This window comes from Balaenoptera acutorostrata, chromosome 13 (genome assembly GCF_949987535.1).
Source record: "Balaenoptera acutorostrata chromosome 13, mBalAcu1.1, whole genome shotgun sequence".
Taxonomy (NCBI): Eukaryota; Metazoa; Chordata; class Mammalia; order Artiodactyla; family Balaenopteridae; genus Balaenoptera; species Balaenoptera acutorostrata.
Genome location: NC_080076.1, coordinates 74,415,261 through 74,434,373, shown reverse-complemented (window position 1 = coordinate 74,434,373; position 19,113 = coordinate 74,415,261). Strand labels below are relative to the sequence as shown.

The following is a 19,113-nucleotide window of genomic DNA, read 5'->3' as shown; positions in this document are numbered from 1 at the left end:
ATCTGCCAGCTGATCCTGAACCCTGACTGGCCCTCATTGTCTGACACCCTGTCCTTTCTAAGGACTCCCTAGAGCTCCCCATGATGCAGCAACTAAAGTCTGGTGAGGGTTGGGGGCAGTGTGTGACCAGGGTTCATTCTGATTGGCCAATACTGTATGGTGTCCACTCTGATTGGTCAGTGCTATAAATTGTTAGCCATTTTGACTGTCCCTCTGGTTGTCAGCAATTGAAATGGACTGTGGTTACTTTAAGCAAAAGGGGATTTAGGAAGGCTCTTGGGGGCTCCCAGATGGAGAAGATGAAGGACGATGTTTTGGAATGGACAATAGTTGTAGACTCAAGGTTGCAGCAGGAAACAACATATTCACATTAGGATAATTTGAAGAGGGTTTCTTTTCTTTTTTTTTTTCAATTTAATTTTATTTTTTATACACCAGGTTCTTGTTAGTTATCTATTTTATACATGTTGGTGTATAATATGTCAATCCCAATCTCCCCATTCATCCCCCCACCACCACCCCTGCTTTCCCCCCTTGGTGTCCATACGTTTGTTCTCTATATCTCTGTCTCTATTTCTGCCTTGCAAACCGGTTCATCTGTAGCATTTTTCTAGATTTCAAATGTATGCGTTAATATATGATATTTGTTTTTCTCTTTCTGAGTTACTTCACTCTGTATGACAGTCTCTAGGTCCATCCTCATTTCTACAAATGACCCAATTTTGTTCCTCTTTATGGCTGAGTAATATTCCATTGTATATATGTGACACATCTTCTTTATCCATTCATCTGTCGATGGGCATTTAGGTTGCTTCCATGACCTGGCTATTGTCAGTAGTGCTGCAATGAACATTGGGGTGCATGTGTCTTTTTGAATTATGGTTTTCTCTGGGTATATGCCCAGGAGTGGGATTGCTGGGTCATATGGTAATTCTATGTTTAGTTCTTTAAGGAACCTCCATGCTGTTCTCCATAGTGGCTGTATCAATTTCCATTCCCACCAACAGTCAAGAGGGTTCCCTTTTCTCCACACCCTCTCCAGCATTTGTTGTTTGTACATTTTCTGATGATGCCCATTCTAACCAGTGTGAGGTGATACCTCATTGTAGTTTTGATTTGCATTTCTCTAATAATTAGTGATGTTGAGCAGCTTTTCATGTGCCTCTTGGCCATCTGTATGTCTTCTTTGGAGAAATGTCTATTTAGGTCTTCTGCCCATTTTTTGATTGGGTTGGTTGTTTTTTTAATATTGAGCTGCATGAGCTGTTTATATATTTTGGAGATTAATCCTTTGTCCGTTGATTTATTTGCAAATATTTTCTCCCATTCTGAGGGTTGTCTTTTCGTCTTGTTTATAGTTTCCTTTGTGGTTTATAGTTTGTTTTTGCTTAAAAGCAAAAGCTTTTAAGTTTCATGAGGTCCCATTTGTTTATTTTTGTTTTTATTTCCATTATTCTAGGAGGTGGGTCAAAAAAGATCTTGCTGTGATTTATGTCAAAGTGTGTTCTTCCTATGTTTTCCTCTAAGAGTTTTATAGTGTCCAGTCTTACATTTAGGTGTTTAATCCATTTTGAGTTTATTTTTGTGTATGGTGTTAGGGAGTGTTCTAATTTCATTCTTTTCCATGTAGCTGTCCAGTTTTCCCAGCACCACTTATTGAAGAGACTGTCTTTTCTCCATTGTACATCCTTGCCTCCTTTGTCATAGATTAGTTAACCATAGGTGCATGGCTTTATCTCAGGGTTTTCTATCCTGTTCCATTGATCTATATTTCTGTTTTTGTGCCAGTACCATATTGTCTTGATGACTATAGCTTTGTAGTATAGTCTGAAGTCAGGGCGTCTGATTCCTCCAGCTCCATTATTTTCCCTCAAGATTGCTTTGGCTGAAGAGGGTTTCATAAAGGGACTATTTATAAGGTCCCTGAAGGGGCAAAGGGAGAGAGTAATTAGCAGCCCAGAGAGAGAGAGAGAGAGAGAAAGAGAGAGTTGTATGGCAGAGGCTCTTGGAAAGGAGCTGTGACCTTCAGCCAAGGGATGCAGCCAGCCCATGACCACCCTGCAGAGAAGAAGCCAGAGGAATAAGCACCCCAATCCCTCTTTCCTCCCCATCTCCTGTGGGGCTCCCCATTGGCTGCACCCAATGTGAAGCCAGAGGACAGGGGGACTGTGGATGCAGTCCATACAAAGAGCAAGGTGGAAAAGGATGGAATGTGATTCAGAGAAGTAGACAGAAGATATTCAGCCCCACAGGGGAGAGACAATTCTGATAAAGGATACCGGGACACTGCTGGGCAAGGGAGATGGATGTGAGTAGACAAAAACCAATGTGTCCACTACTCTACTGGCCTCACACAGTATTGATCATATTGATCTCCTTAACCAGAGCTGCCACATTGCACACTCCAGTGGGCACCATGCAAATATCATACAGTGTGGATGGTACCCTCAGGAGATAGACAACATGGAGGCCCTGGCCCAACCATATGAGCCACAGGAAAAGTGATGGCCATTCTGACTTTCCTGACCCCCAAGGACCCCCTTACCCACACGGATAACGTTGTCTACAATGATCCTGAAATTGCTCACTGTGTTGACCAATGCTGCCCCATTACTGACCCCCATTCTCCCATGCCAGGTGTTCTGGGCCATCGGGACAGTGTTCGAGGTTGTCCTGGCTGTGTTTGTGATGCCCAGCCTGGGCTGGCGTTGGCTGCTCATCCTCTCAGCTGTCCCACTCCTCCTCTTTGCTGTTCTGTGTTTTGTAGGTATCCTTTAAGACATCTCAGCCTTTGTTACTTGGTCTCCTGCCGTTCGTTATATTTTGGTGGGGAGGGTGTGGAGGAGGGCACCAAAGCCACTTTTAAGATTATTTCTTTTAATCAGGAAATGAGACAAAGGAACAGGGCCTGGGGTGGGCCCAGTATGGGGTGTTGGGTTTCCTCCAGGCAGACACTGCTGGGATATTCTTGAGGGAGATATCAAGGGGATGGGGGATACCTTGCTCCCTCTCCCCGCACTACAAGAGCTACACTTAAGGTGAGTATTTGGAATAGTTGGGATTCTTAAGTTGCAAGTGACAAAACCCAGTTCAAACTGGCTTGAGTGAAAGAGACATATGATAGAATATTAAATATCTGGCTTCAGGCATGGCTGGGTCCAAGGGCTCAAATGATCCCTCCATCTCATCTCTGCATAAACTACCCCCCACACACAGCGAGATCAGACCACACGTTTATCATTTCATGTGAAGACCACATCCGTGAAATGCTTTACAGCCAGTGGGCCCCAAAATAAGCCTGTAGGGAGGTAGGTCTCATCTATGATAAATAACATAATAATTACTGGTAATGACAATAGGTATTAATAATTACTTAGCATAACAGTGTAGCAGGCCCTATGCCAGGCTCTTCATGTGCATTATCATATTTATTCCTCCCAATAACCACAGGAGGTAGGACTATGATGAACCCCTATATTAGTTAGGATGATACCAGCTGCTGTAACAAATAAAGCCTACACATTCAGTAACTTAGCACAATAGAAGTTTATTTCTCGCTCACAGAACAGTCCAGAATGGGTGCTTCTATTTGACAAGTGTGATTCTGGACCCAGGGTTCCTTCCAGCTTGTAGCTCTGCCACTGTCTAGGGCTTTGGAATCGTCTACATGTAGACTGAAGAAGGGCAGGTAGAGATGTATACTTAAATAACTTGGCCAGGAATATTCTGCTCTCGTGCCATTGGTGAAAGCATGTCACATGGCCATGCCTAGATGCAAGAGGTGCTGGGAAATGTAGTTTCTGGCTGGGCAGCCATATCCAAGGACAACTCTATACTATGGAAAGGGAAGCATGAATTTTAATGGATGCTAGCAATCTCTGCTATATTCTCATTTTACTGATGAGGAAACTGAGGCCCAGAAAGGTTGATTGACTTGTCAAAAGACACACAGCAAATAAACAGTAGAACTCATTTGAACCAAATCTTCTGACTCCAAGTCTCATACTCTCTCATTTCACAGATTGCTGTTGCTTTGTTTTATGGAGAGATCTCCATCTAGTCACTTGGGGTTGGGACTCTAGTAGGCCTAAAGGTCTTTCTGATTTCTTTCTGTCTCTTAGACTGAGTTTGCAAGACGATTCTAAACGCAGGTGAGGTGTAGTTTCTTGAGAGATAGGGATAATGATGATGATGGTGAGAGTGGTGGACTTTTTTTCTTTTTTGGTGGCAGTCTTAATTTAATTCAGCTGTCACCTGCAACTCAGCAGCACCAAATTACAGTAATAGCAACGGCAACAGGAACAGATATATTAACCCATTCCGGGCACTGTGCTAAGCACTTTGTCTGGATTATCCCATTTAATCCTCTCAACAACCCTAAGAGGGAGGTTCTATTATTATCCCCATTTTATGGATGAGGAAATGGAGGCACAGAGAGGTCAAGTTATTGCTCAAGGTCACAGAGCCATTATAATCAATGGCAGTGCCAGGATTTGAAGCCAGGCTTCTGGCCCCAGAGCATCCGGCCTTAAGGACTCCACACACACATATGAGAGTGTATGGCTGTGACCGAGCATTCTGTTCTGCCCTAACTGGCCACATCTCGGTCTCCTGTCCTCATAGTGGCTGCCAGAGAGTGCAAGGTATGATGTGCTGTCCGGAAACCAGGAAAAGGCCATCGCCACCTTAAAGAGGATAGCCACAGAAAACGGAGCCCCCATGCCTCTGGGGAAACTCATCATCTCCAGACAGGTCAGTGCCTGGCGGACTGACTGTGCATGTTGCTGCACGTGCTGGGAGCATGTGCATGTGAGTGGGTGAGGGGTGCAGTGGGCAGGATCTGCAAAAGGAATTTGGCAACTTCAGTCTGTGTATTTTCACTGCCAAGTCCTAAAAGTACCACCTGGAGAAGTGATTAGAGAAATGCAATGTAATGTCCCATAATGGGTCCCGTAACTACTCCTGCTTCAGTTTCATCTTTCAACACCCATGAAGTCTGATTAGCAAATGTGATTGATCGGCAAAGGCTTGACAATAAAATCACATTAGAAAGTGCCACGATAGACTTAGACCCAAGACATCAAACCGCCCCTGTGTAGACATCCTTAATGGATGGTGCACTGCTCCCCAGGCAACACCATCAGGGAATCCACCACACTACAAATTGATGAGCACTCACTGCAGGTGCAAGTGGGGAGAAGGGAGCCAGATTAAAGGCTGCAGTCCCTGCCCTCAAGAATCAGCCATGTGGCTTAGAGAAACATCACAAATACCCTTAAGCAAACAACAGACCCTACAAGGAAATTATTATTATTATTATTTATAAATTTATTTATTTATTTTTGGCTGCATTGGGTCTTTGTTGCTGCAGCGGGCTTTCTCTAGTTGTGGCGAGCGGAGGCTACTCTTCGTTGTGATGCGCGGGCTTCTCATTGCAGTGGCTTCTCTTGCTGCGGAGCACAGGCTCTAGGTCTGCAGGCTTCCGTAGTTGTGGCATGCGGGCTCAGTAGTTGTGGCGCACGGGCTTAGTTGCTCCGCGGCATGTGGGATCTTCCCAGACCAGGGAACTTGAACCCATGTCTCCTGCATTGGCAGGCGGATTCTTAACCACTGCGCCACCAGGGAAGCCCTATTTTTTTAAAAAATAATATCATTTTTCTGATTGTTTCTATATTAGGCAAAAAGAACTGAATGGAACTTCACCAGATTGAGAGGAAGTGCTAGGCAGGGTCTGACAACATAGAAACCAGGAGACATACCCCAGATCTGCTCTGGGAAGCACAGGGTTGGGGTAGGGGGCATCCCAGAGAGTCTGGGGTGCAGGAGGCTCATTGAGTTGCCTTTGGGGAGGGACTGCATTCTCCCCCGTCCCTCCTGTGGGAAGATGCCCCGGATGGAGAAAGCATACAGTGATTTCAAATGTGTGTTGCAAAGTGACAGTGGCAAGCCTGGATGCTCCCGTCGTGGGCTTCTCTTTGGAAAGGAGCTGCTGCCGCAGGGGCCTCTCTGTGTTCCAGGGTACCCGGCAGCGGGGCCTGTTTTTTTTTTTGTTGTTGTTGTTGCTTTATGGAGGTCACTGGGGCAGGTGCATAGCTGATGCAGCCAGGAGCAGCCAGGCCCAGAGAGAGAGTTCTCTCAGGTCCAGGAAGGCTCCAAGAAGGTGGTGAATCCCCCATCACCAAAAAGAGAAGAGAAGGATTTTTCCAGAAAGCAGACCAATTCTCCAAAAGCCAATTTTTCTTGCCAATGTATCAGTTTACCAAAAACGTGTTTTAAGGATTATTCTTTTTGAATATATTTAGTAAATAGGAATAGATTTTTCCTATGTATATGCTAATACATATATCAATACATAGGAATATATTTTTCCTGTGTTTATATTAACACATATAATATATTCCGCAATAACTATATTAATGAATTCATTTAGTATATTAATGAATGAATCTATTCTAAAATATAGTCAATAAATACAAACATGCTCAAATATATTCAATAAGCATATTAATGAGTAGTCTTTTTATTCAAGAATATATTACAAAATATTTTTGTTCACAGAGACAATATTCATGGGTAGATTAAACCACCTATAACCCATAATCTTTTAAATTATTATTTATTTATTTATTTATGGCTGTGTTGGGTCTTCGTTTCTGTGCGAGGGCTTTCTCCAGTTGTGGTGAGCGGGGGCCACTCTTCATCGCGGTGCGTGGGCCTCTCACTATCGCAGCCCCTCCCGTTGCGGAGCACAGGCTCCAGACGCGCAGGCTCAGTAGTTGTGGCTCACGGGCCCAGTTGCTCCGCGGCATGTGGAACCCGTGTCCCCTGCATCGGCAGGCAGATTCTCAACCACTGCACCACCAGGGAAGCCCCATAATCTTTTTTAAAAAAATTTTAGCATGTTTAAATAAGTGAGCACTTCTCAAACTGCTAAGAATGATATGTTCATTAAATAAATCTAAGAAGATAATCCCAGTCATAGAATATATTTTTTAAATTATTTTTCTTGTTGATGCTTTTTAAAAAATTTTTATTGGAGTATAATGGATTTACAGTGTTGTGTTAGTTTCAGGTGTACAGCAAACTGAATCAGTTATACATATACATATATACACTATTTTTTAGATTCTTTTCCCATATAGGCCATTACAGAGTATTGAGTAGTTCCCTGTGCTATATAGTAGGTCCTTATTAGTTATCTATTTTATATATAGTAGTGTGTATATGTCAATCCCAATCTCCTGATTTATCCCTCCCCCCCCAGAATATATGTTTTAAAATAGAACATTGTAAAGCAAAGATTTGATAAATTAGTAAATTATATAAAATTGGCAAGTGAGTCATTTAGCTAATTGGTCTTTTGGCAAGTTGGCTTTTGGTGAATTGATTTTCAGCACATAAATTTTTGTCACCTTGACCTAGAGCTGGCTTTGGGTGGGGAGGGTGTGAAATGGCGGGAGGCATCTTGGACTGGTTGTTTGCTCCCTGGTCCATGGGATCGCCCGAGCGGCCTCTGAGGGACCAAGCCTGAGGGACCTGCTTCCCGGCTCCAGGATTCCAGGTTGGGGTGGGGTGTGGAATGTCTCCACCTCTGGACATTGCTGAGTCCTGGCTGGAGGCCTCCCTGGGCTGGGGGGCTGAGTGCCGTGGATCTGAGTCCCGGGTTCCCGGAATGTGAGTGTCCAGCCCACCAGAAACCTCCCTCCCAGCCTCAGGTATCCACTGGTCTCAGGCTACCAACCGGTGCCCACACATCCGCAGGGGAGGAGAGTAAATGGTATTCTTTGTCTTGAAACAGGAAGACCGAGGCAAAATGAGGGACCTCTTCACACCCCATTTTAGATGGACAACCTTGCTGCTGTGGTTTATATGGTAAGAGCTGTTTGTTGATTCTCGGGTCCCCTTCCTCTGCACCCTGTTTTGGGTTTTAACTTGGAGGAGAGAGAACTCTTCCATCTTGAGCAACATTTGCAAAACTGAGCATCACTTTCCTGACTTGTGTGTTATCCTGTTATTATTATTTTCTTAGCCTTTTAAAATTATTTTCTATACTATTATTTTCTTAGCCTTTTTAAAATTTGACTCACTTTTTACTCAGATAAATGTCTTTTAAAAGGTAACTTTGTGTATCTGCTTTAAGGAAAAACTTTAATTGCAGGCCATAGACAGAAGTTGCTTTAATTAATTAATTAATTCTTACAGAAGTATAGTTGATTTACAATGTTGTGTTAATTTCTGCTGTACAGGAAAGTGACTCAGTTATACATATACATACATTCTTTTTTGTATTCTTTTCCATTATGGTTTATCCCAGGACATTGAATATAGTTCCATGTATTACACAGTAGGCCCTGGTTGTCCATCCATTCTATATGTCATAATTTGCATCTACTAACCCCAAACTCGCAGTGCATCCCTCCCCCAGAAGTCACTTTTAAAGATAAAAAAGTGGCCCTCCCTAGCTTCGGGTTCCGTGTTCATGGATTCAACCAAACCACAGATGGAAAAAAAAAAAAATTCCAGGAAGTTCTAAAAAGCAAAACTTGAATTTGCTGTGCACCAGCAACTATTCACATAGCACTTACACTGTATTAGGTATTATAAGTAATCTAGAGATGATTTAAAGTATATGGGAGGATTGTGTAGGTTATATGCAAATACTATGCCATTTTATATGAGGGACTTGAGCATCCAAGGATTTTAGTATCCACAGGGGGTGCTGCAACCCATCCCCCACAGATACCGAGAAGCGACCATACAGTAAAAAGTAGCTAGATTGCGACTTCCCTGCGGGCGCAGTGGTTAAGAATCCGCCTGCCAGTGCAGGGGACACGGGTTCGATCCCTGGTCCCGGAAGATCCCACATGCTGCAGAGCAACTAAGCCCGTGAGCCACAACTACTGAGCCCGCGTGCCACAACTACTGAATCCTGCGCGCCTAGAGCCTGTGCTCCGCAACAAGAGAAGCCACCGGAATGAGAAGCCTGCGCACCGCAAGGAAGAGTAGCCCCCGCTCCCCGCAACTAAAGAAAGCCCACGCGCAGCAACGAAGACCCAACGCAGCCAAAAAAAAAAAAAAGTAGCTAGACTGATGGTTTGCCAGGGGACAGAACCACTGTACTTAAGAGCCAGACAGAGGGACCTCGGGACGGCGGCAGCGGACGCGGCCGGCTGCCTTCTCGCCCGCCGCGGGGTCCATGGCCTCACCAGCCATGTCCGGTGCGGTGCGGACCCTCAGCCGTCGCCTGCTGCCGCCCGAGGCCAGCGCCGCCCGCGATGAGGAGCGCAAGGCAGGGCAGCGCAGCCGCAGCCGGGACATCTACGCGGGGCTGGACCGTGAGCTGCGCGCCGTGCGGCGCCTCCTCAGGATCCTGCCGCTGGGCCCTGCGAGAGCGGCAGGTCCGCCTTCCTCAAGCAGATGTGCATCGTCCGCGGCCGCGAGTTCGACCAGAGCGCGCTTCTCGAGTTCCGCGACACCATCTTCAACAACATCCTCAAGGGCTCAAGGGTTCTGGTTGATGCACGAGACAGGCTTGGTGTTCCTTGACAGTATTCTGAAAATGAGAAGCAGGGGATGTTCCTCATGGCCTTTGAGAACAAAGCAGGGCTGCCCATGGAGTCTGCCGCCTTTCAGCTGTATGTATCTGCTCTGACTGGCTCTGGAGGGATTCTGGCATCAGGGAAGCTTTCAGCCAGCCGGAGGAGGGAGTTTCAGCTGGGTGAATCAGTGAAGTACTTCCTGGATAACTTGGACCGGATTGGCCAGCTGAATTACTTTCCCTAGCAAGCAGGACATCCTGCTGGCGAGGAAGGCCACCAAGGGCATCGTGGATCATGACTTTGTCATTAAAAAAATACCTCTCAAGATGGTGGATGTGGGCGGCCAGCGGTCTCAGCGCCAGAAGTGGTTCCAGTGCTTTGATGGAATCACCTTGATCCTATTCATGGTCCCGTCCAGTGAGTACGACCAGGTCCTCACGGAGGACAGGCGCACCAGCCGCCTGGCGGAGTCCATGAGCATCTTTGAGACCATCGTTAACAACAAGCTCTTCTTCATCTCCATCATCCTGTTCCTCAACAAGATGAACCTCCTGGTGGAGAAAGTGAAGACCATCAGCATCAAGAAGCACTTCCCAGGGCTTCCCTGGTGGTGCAGTGATTAAGAATCCACCTGCCAATGCAGGGGACACGGGTTCGAGCCCTGGTCCGGGAAGATCCCACATGCGGCGGAGCAACTAAGCCCGTGCGCCACAACTACTGAGCCTGCGCTCTAGAGCCCGCGAGCCACAACTGCTGAGCCCACGTGTTACAACTACTGAAGCCCCCATGCCTAGAGCCCGAGCTCCGCAACAAGAGAAGCCACCGGGATGATGAAGCCCGCGCACCGCAACAAAGAGCAGCCCCCGCTCGCCGCAACTAGAGAAAGCCCGCACACAGCAACCGAAGACACAATGCAGCCAAAATTAAATAAATAAATTTATTAAAAAAAAAAAAAAGAAGAAGAAGAAGCACTTCCCAGACTTCAAGGGCGACCCCCACAGGCTGGAGGACGTCCAGTGCTACCTGGTCCAGTATTTCAACCAGAAGAGATGGAATCGCAGCAATCCACCTCACCACTGCCATAGAAACGGAGAACATCCGCTTCGCGTTTCAGGCTGTGAAGGACACCATCCTGCAAGAGAACCTGAAAGAATATTATGTTGCAATGAAAGAGGATGCCCCTCACTCTTGTGGTCCTTGAGCAGCCTGGCCGGCCACAGGCCAGATCTCCCCGGTGTCCCGGAGCGGGTTTCCCGAATCCGTGCCCTCAACACCTGGCTCAGGGATGCTGTGAGACCCACCACGCCGCCGCGCTCTAGGCCAAACGACGTGACACTTTGATGTTAGCTACTGAATCCTGGGGACTAGTGAAACTGCTGAAAACCCCAGCGATCGCTTTGGTATTAATGTGTAATGCCTAATAATACAGCTTTCTTTCTTTTTACAGAAACTATTCCTTCTCTGACACAATGTAATTGAGGACTGTGTGTGTGTGTGCACGCATGTGCGTGTCATTTCTTTAATGACTGAAACACAAAACCCGATGTCTTTGCAGATGGTTTTTCTCTCTAACTTGCGAGTGCTTGGTGAGGAGCGTTGCCTGGTGGAGGTTTGTAGGAGGTGAAAGGAGGTGAATCGCGGGCTGTCCCCACCACCTCCCCAGGGGAGCGCGTTGCCTTTTAAGTCTCTTGTGCCAGTGGGTCCCGGCTGTTAGATGAGAGGGTGGGAGTGAGAACTGGCGGTGTGGACTTGACTTAATGTCCCCACAACCTGCGCTTTCTTCCCGCCCTGTCAGATCACCCCACGACACGACAGGACGCGGGGTGGAAGGTGTGCACACGGACGCTGCCGTGAACGGCCCCCTCCCCCCTGCACAGGGCAGTGCCTGCTGCCTCTGTGCCCACCCTCCCCGCCCCTCGCCCGTCCCTCGGCAAAGACTTAAACCAACTGGCCTTGCAGAGGCGTTGTCTCCGAGCGACACCTGCAGTCGGCTGCGGGGAGCCTTTCCTTCTTTGGAGGAAGCGGAGAGCTCCTTTCCGCTCAGGGGCTTTCAAGAGCTGGCGGCATTGCCAGCAGAGCCTTCGTTAACGCCGCTGGGCTCCGCGCTGCCTTTGAGGTTCTCATCAAGGTCTCTTGCTTCTACTAACAGACACACGTCGCAGGAAAACTGTCGGACGTGATCTCCTCTGAGTGAAACTGCAGAGGCTGTGAATGTTGACGCGAGCTGGTCAATCTTGCACTCAGTTAACTTGTCCGGTTACTCTGTCCAGGTGTCTTTCACTGTGTAAAAAATACATTGCATTCCAAACTGGTCCCCGCTGTGTATGACTCTACTCAAAAGTGTCTGGCGTGTTGAGGACTCTGCCTAGCATTTAAAAGAGAAAAAAGCTTCCTCTGTCAGTGGCACCAGAATGTTCCTGTGGTTTAGTAACCGTCCCTGGGCCCCATCCCCAGGCCACACTGTTCCCGGTCCTGTGTCCCTGGTGAGTGGCTCGCTCGCCTTCACCCAGCAGATAAACAGGGATCTTGTGGCAGATGCTGACCCAGAAGGAAAGGGAGGAAAAAAACTGCTTCTGAGTCAGCCTTGTTATCACAGGGTTTTAATGAGGAGACAACATGAAATCCTGTCTCTCTGGGCGCTCAAAGCTTCCTGTGGATGTTTGCTGGGGGTTCGGCTCTTTCTTTCGGCTGGAGAAAAGTTGCTGTTTTTGTACTGCTTCCTATGGCTCTTCATAAACTGAAAGGATGTGCCCCGGGGTCGGGGCCGATGACCGAGGTTTAAAGGAAAAAGAACATTCTCGATGGACTGTGTCAGGGCGGCCCGAGACCCCGCTGTCACTGCTCAGAGGACCCTGTCCTGGGGCAAGAGCGCTCCTCGCCCGCCGGGTTCCAGGTCTCACACGTGTGTCGGGACCCACGCACTTCCTCACCAACCTGGAAGCACTCCCCGTGGCCCTGGCGGAGGAGGCGGCGGCCCTCGCGGTCGGCGTAGCGGGTAGAGGTGCCCGTCTGAAAGGCTTGCTGGCGAGTTGGGGTCAGTATGGTCGGCAAGCGCTGTTTGTCCTTTAAACCTTCTGACGCGGTTGCTGGTTTGCTTTCAGAGGCGGAAGCGAGTTGGTATAGACAGGGAAGCCGAGCGGACTGGGAAGCAGTGGGGGACGGCCCTAGGCGGGGGCTCCTGCCCGGCCAAGAACTGACCCGCTCTCCCCCTCTGCGGCCGGCCTCCCCTGTCTTCACGGCGAGCTGAGTGGACGACTTAGTCCTGCAAGGCTCCCGGCCCTCAATTCCGTGATTGGTCGGCATCCGAGAAGAAGACCGCTCTTTGCAAGGTCAACTGAAACCATTTACAGCCTTTCTACACATAGAGTATAGTCACTTTTCTCTCCAAAACCTTAGGCTTTTCTATTTTATTTTATTTTAATTTCACTGTTACCCTTGATTATTGTCTTTTTTTTATTGAGATGTTGGAGAAGCAGGAGATAGTTGTGCCTCATCTATTATTACAAAAATGTAACAATAAACTTCCTCAAACTAAGATATTTTCCTCACATGAGGGCACATGTCCGTTTTTTACTGAAATTTTTTTTTTAACCCTTCAGTTCGTAGAGAAATTGTTTCAAAGATATTGCGTTGTAGCTTTGTAATTTATAGAGATCTCTAGACTCCTTATTCTTGCAATTGTTTTTACTTCTTTGATAAAAATGAGTCCGTTTATTTCAACTCCAAGATCAGGAAATAATCTTGAAACAAGATTACTAGTTATGACTGACTAACTTGGGCATCCTGGGAACAGACATTAACTTGGTATCGTGAGTAAAGGCACCATTAGGATGAGAGCAGTCGCGGTGAATTGCTCGCCGCTTACACTTTGCACAGCATTTTAGCATTGGCAGTAGGGGCTGGTTTGATGATCTGACCACCTTCAGTTTCTGGATGTTTATTAAGATAAATCCTTAGTTTTCCTTTGCTTAATAGAAAATATCAACTCAGCATTCGAAGCCAAGCCAACATTAGTTTTTCAGTCCCCAAAATTCAGAGCAGTTGGGTAACTCAAACCCTAATGTTCCTTGAAGGTTCATTACTTGTCGATCACGGTTTTTATTTCCACATGGGAAACAGGAGCGCTGTCACCAACACTGTGCTGAGCGGATGCCTCTGGAACACGACTTCAGGACAAGGAACAGCGGCAAACACGTGTAAAGACACACCTGCTTCCCTGAGACCTGGGAGCCCGAGGAGAGGACCTGGTGATGGACGTGGACATGTCCAGAGACTGGAGCCTGGAGGAAGCCCAAGGGAAGGGAAGGGTGGGAACTCTTTCTCTGCAACCCCGTGGGCTGACTGTCCCCATCACAAAACGAAGAAACCACTGACGCAAAGTGTGAACCATTCCCAGTCGACAGAGCTCACGGAGCTCAGGATTCTCATGTAGAGAAGGCACATATGTATTGTCCAGTGGCCACCGCCCAGGTAGGCGTTGTGTGCGTCCACGTGTGGGCCCCTAAAGTGCCCACAGTGGGGAAGGCAGAAGCGCACCTTCTCCCCAGAGAAATGTGCACTCGTCATTATCCATGTGGATGAGGGCCAAGCTCTTCGGTTTCCGGTTTCCCCATTTGTAAAAGTTGGACTAGATCATGATGCTCAGCTCTGGCGCTGCAGTCTGATCACCTGAGGGGCTTTGCAAAGCTCCGGGCTGAGCCACTCAGAGACCGTGCAGTACAGGCATCACATGGACGCACTCTTGGTTTCCTGCGTGCTTGCTATGCAGCCGGGGTCAGGAGCCATGAAGCAGAGGACCGTGGAGGACTCCCTCCAGGCTGCTGGAATTGTGGTCTGCAACGTAATGGCCCCCGAATCCTCCCCTCACTGTGACCTGCAACCTGCCTCAGGAAGAAAGTGATGCTGGGTTTTCTGTTGTGGTTTAAGTGAAGAGCAGAAGTTCCCACTAAGCTTTCGACTGTGTGTCGGGTGGTCCTTTCGGGCCTTTTGACGTCACCTTCTCCATAAGGCACATCAGATGCGCTCAGCAGCCTCATTCTTCAGTGATGCCTGGAAATTTAGGGAGCTCTGTTTGAAGAAGAAGACAAGCCCTTTCAAAGTCTGCCTGGCAGCCCTAGGCAGAGGTGGGCCTTGCGTGTGGGATTCCTGCATTTCACGGACTCGGCGTTCCGGGCGCGGGCCCTGGTGCCAAGGTTGGTGCTGGGCCTGCAGCTGGGAGGGCTGAGAGCTCAGCCCCCCCGAGCAGGGGCTGCTTTTACTGACTGCATTTGTGCAGCACCTCCTGGGCCCTGAAGAAGGTGATGGCGGATCCCCAGAGGAAAGAGCTGCTTGGTTAAGGTGGCTCAGAGGCCGGCACTTGCTGTGTTAATGGCCCTTAACGGCAGGTGGCACGTGGTACGCGCTGAGTTCAGGGAAGTGGTGAGACTCGCTGTGGGTGGAGTGGAGCCCGTGGGGCGTGGAAGGGCCACTCCGCCTCCTTGGTCCCACTGTCGGTGTCTGTTTCCTACCTTCTGCTGGAGGAGGACTTCAGGTCACGCAAGGCCCGGCTGCTCGTATGGGCCCTTGCTCTCCTGCCAGGTCTCGCCCTCCAGAACCCGCTAGAACTTAGAGTCTGGGTGTCCACTGGTGCTCGGGATGGCATATCGAAATAGGTGGTTTTGGTTTCCACACCATGTCGGCATCTCTTCAGGTGAAAACTTACTTCAAAGCACAACAGGTTGCTACCTGCCTGAAGCACCCCCAGTGCCTGCCTCTCGCTGGATGACACGGGATGCTTCACACCCAGAGCGGCTCCTCGGTGTGGACCGCACACCTGCAGGGGTTCTGCTGACCCTGACGGTGGTCGTGAGCCCCTAGGAGAGTGGGGCGCTGCTCAGCGTGGGAACATCCTACGCGAGGCTCCCGCCCCAGGTTACAACGGGAAGGAGCGGGACGGTGCCAGGCCCGAGTGAGTTCTCAGACCTCCTGGCAGGATGAACGTTCCTGGGAGTTGGCGTCTGAGTATAGCAAGGGGTAGGAAATGGGGTGGAACTCAGACATAGACCATGAGATTCCTGCCCCAAAACACAGTCCTGGTAGGCAGCAGGGCCCTCCCCGGAAGCCTGTAATTAGGGTGTAGAGTAGCTGAGAACAGGAGGGAACTGCTCTTGTATCCCATCCTGACCTCTGGTGACTCCCTCCTCCTCCTCAAATCCAGCAATGACCTTGGCACGTCACTGTGAGGTTCTTATTACAGGGCCCCGAAGACTTTGCATCTGTTGCCGTAAACGCGGCCCTCTGGCTCGCTTCACAGAGAAGCGCACACCTGGCTCCCCCTGGAAATTGGGTTCTCCGCTTCTGATCTGGTTATGAAGGTAGTGTTTTTATTCTGGTGGTTTTCTTTTGTGTGTGTGTGTGTAACACAAACCACAGTGAAACACTAGAGCAGCTACTGGGTGTTCCTGGACCAGCCCGAGTTTCCTCCTGGGCGGGCGAGCGGCCGGCACTCTGCTCCCCCAGCAGAGTGTAGACAGGGCTGAGCCGCACGGGCTCACAGTCGTCCTGGTCTGTCTGTTCCAGCCTTGTCACTCAGGCGCCTTTTTATTAACACTGAATTCACTTTATTTTGTGCTTTCAGAAGCTGATTAATTCCCCCAAATAAACATAACCCCAGCTATTCACAGTCAAGGTGGAGGTCTCCCGCGGGACCGAATTTCCCGGCAGGTCGCAGAGCCAGACCGCTCTGGTGACCGGGGAGGCGTGGACTGCGCATCCCACCTGGTGAGGCTGACCCAGAGTCCGGCCGAGGGAAGTCCAGTGTAGGGGCAGCTGAGGGCATGACCCTTGTAAGTCGTGGGAAACAGGCCGTCAGCTCTGGGTTCTGGTGCTTCCTGGTGCTGGTCCCGGGGCTCAGCTTTTCAGCTAACTTCAGAATTTCTCCAGTCTGGAAGGAACTGAGAATGGGGTTCCAGGAGGCCCCGTTTTGTGATGCACAGCGCCCACCCTGAGTGGTGACAGGCCCGGTGTGCCGCCGTGGCAGCCTGGGCACTTTAGGGCATCTCACAGAGCCGCCACGTGTCCGTGCAGGTGAACCCTCTGCCCTGGGGCCTCACCCGCTCCGTTCAGTGCCCGGGCCCCCGCGGGAGCCTCCCGCAGCCTCGGGGTGACGCTGGAGGTCTCCCCACCACCGCCTGTCAAGCTGCCCTCAAAAAAGGTCGGTGCCCACGGTGGGCAGAGAGCACTGTCACCTAGGAGACTCTGGAACTCAGATCACAAACGTGGAACCAGCCTTGATCTGACAGTCGGGCTAACAAAGCTGGTTCTCCATGGCTTCCCTCCTCACCCAAGCTTTCTGGTTGAGCCCGGGCACCTTTTCCAGGTTCACCTGCAAACAGGTGGCCAGAGCTCTCGCTGCGGAGTCTGTGGAAGCCAGGGGCGAGGCCCGCCCCGGAGTGCTCACGGGCACCCTGTGAAACTTTCTCCCCATCATCCTAACTGTTAGATTCTCTAACAAGCCTGTTTATCGAGAAATTTAAAATAGATCTCTACTGAGTCTGCCCATCTCTAGGATCTTAAAGCATTACCTTTTGACCTGTTATACAAATGGCAAAACATTCCAAGTGTCTTTTCCTTAACTCCATTCGAAGCAGCTAAAATTGGCAGGCATGCTATTCTCTGTTGACACCACTGCAGCCAGGAAGTTCAGTGCTGTGTGCTCGGCCCCCTGCTCTCTGCCACGTCCTCAGCTGTGCTGTGCTGTGGTCCGTGTAGCGCGCGGGGGACCCCGCAGAGGGAGCAGGGCCGCAGGGGCGACCAGAGGCGGCGGCGGCTGCAGAAACGGAGCTCTGAGCTCTTCCGGGGTCTCTACACTCAGAAGGGAAATTCAAGGGCAACAGCCAAGTGCCAGGTCACTGGCGCCGCCCCTGGGGTGTCGCTGCAGCTCCACACCCGCCCCCATAATGGCACCGACAGTGGGGAACAGGCCTCGGTTTACGGATGCTGTGTTCCAGGTTAAGACATACATGATGCAGTGTAAAAAGTGTGTTGTATAGCTACGGGGGTTAGTTCAAACGTATTTTGTATATACGACTTTTATAAATCTGTTAAAATTTGCCTTAAATTACAAAAAAAAAAAAAAAGAGAGAGAGAGGGGAGGTGTTAGGGACTCGTTAGCCCGTAAGTAAGACTGAGATACAATTAAAGAATCGAAAGGAAACGTAAAGGAATCTGTTTTTTTCACAAAGAGATTTAATACTTTTTCTGTATCCATCCCCCTCTCCATTCATATTGCCTTGGGTACCACCAGCAACACAAGGCCAGTATTTTGGGAACCACTGATTTGGTCAACATGGGCATTCTTAGAACTTTCAGTTCTTGTTCCACTTTTTCTTAAATAACAACCTTGGCATTGGCTGGAGGGCATTTGTAGTGAGTAATTACCTTACAGTCCACAGCTAGTCAAATTTCAGCCCTTCTTTCAATTCTTTCTACCATTAATGCTGTAATTTCTACAGCATTAACAGTGCACAAAATTAGCCGGGTTGAGACTATGTGTCCTGTTTTCAACAGTTCTCACTTTTCCTATTCACCTTTGAGCAGAGGTGCTAATTAGCAGGGGAGTGTTCTCAAAGAGGTCAACTGCAAGGAAGAGGAGGGGAAAGCTTTGATAATACAAAGCACGGGGCTCCAGCTCTGCCCCCCGCATTCCTGAGATCTGAATCAACTCACCAAGCCTTTATTAAACACCTGCTGTGTGCCCAGTACAAGTATGGAGCTGGCAGGATATCTTAAAAGGTGGGGAAACAGAATTGAGAGCATCTATCTTTGAGTGCATGTGATTCTGTTGGGCTGACACTACTTAAATACTAAGCAATTAGAGACTAATTTTAGAATACTATAGAAATCACATTTGCGAGCGCATGTTGTAACTCAAGGAAAGTAATCATCGGCTTCTGATTATGACTGAGCTCCCACATAACTGTACCACAGGATGAGAATATTCCGGCCCTACAGACTCGAGTATTCTGGTTCCAAGGACGGTCGGGAATTAGTTAACTGCGTCATTCTGATCTGAAATGCTCATGAAGTCTGCAGACTCCACATTTGACTGGGCACACAGCAGGTGTTTAATAAATGCTTGGTGAGTTGATTTAGCTCTCAGGAATGCAGGGGCAAAGTTGGAGCCCAGTTCTGCATACAGTTTTACCCCTGCTATTCAAAAGTAGAGCGTTGCAATGAAAGCTTTCCTAAGCTGAAGTGGCATAAAGAGAAGTAATTACCTGAGGACATGTCTTGCTAATAAAAGAAACAAAATAAATGGAGGTAAAGCACAGATGCTCATAGACACAGTTCAAAGCTAATGGCAGCTTGAATCTGAAAAAGAATGTATATATAGGTATAACTGAATCACTTTTCTGTACAGCCGAAATTAACACAGCATTGTAAATCAGTTATACTTCAATAAAATAAATTGAAAAAAAAAAAAGCTAATGGCAGCTTGATGCTGAGGTGCTGAGTGTAGTTCCCGGGAAAGGAGCTTGGTGGCGCTACTCTCGCTGCTTGGGGCAAGTGCTGCCTCTATAAAATAAGCGCTGGA

At 48.7% G+C, this 19,113-nt stretch overlaps 1 protein-coding gene and 1 pseudogene across 3 annotated transcripts in view; both read left to right on the top strand.

Moving 5' to 3' along the window:
- The window catches only part of SVOP (SV2 related protein), an 86,776-nt gene that overhangs the window by 50,583 nt on the left and 17,080 nt on the right, over positions 1-19,113 (top strand). For all 3 annotated transcript variants that reach the window (XR_450826.2, XM_007180083.2, XM_007180082.2), the window contains 3 exons: positions 2,638-2,763; positions 4,624-4,752; positions 7,799-7,872. Coding sequence is in view for 2 of the 3 variants with exons in the window: in XM_007180083.2 (XP_007180145.1) it covers positions 2,638-2,763; positions 4,624-4,752; positions 7,799-7,872 (329 nt within the window). In the remaining variant the exon portion in view is untranslated. The remainder of the gene's footprint in view (positions 1-2,637; positions 2,764-4,623; positions 4,753-7,798; positions 7,873-19,113) is intronic.
- LOC103018118 (guanine nucleotide-binding protein subunit alpha-12-like) lies at positions 8,776-13,646 on the top strand (annotated as a pseudogene).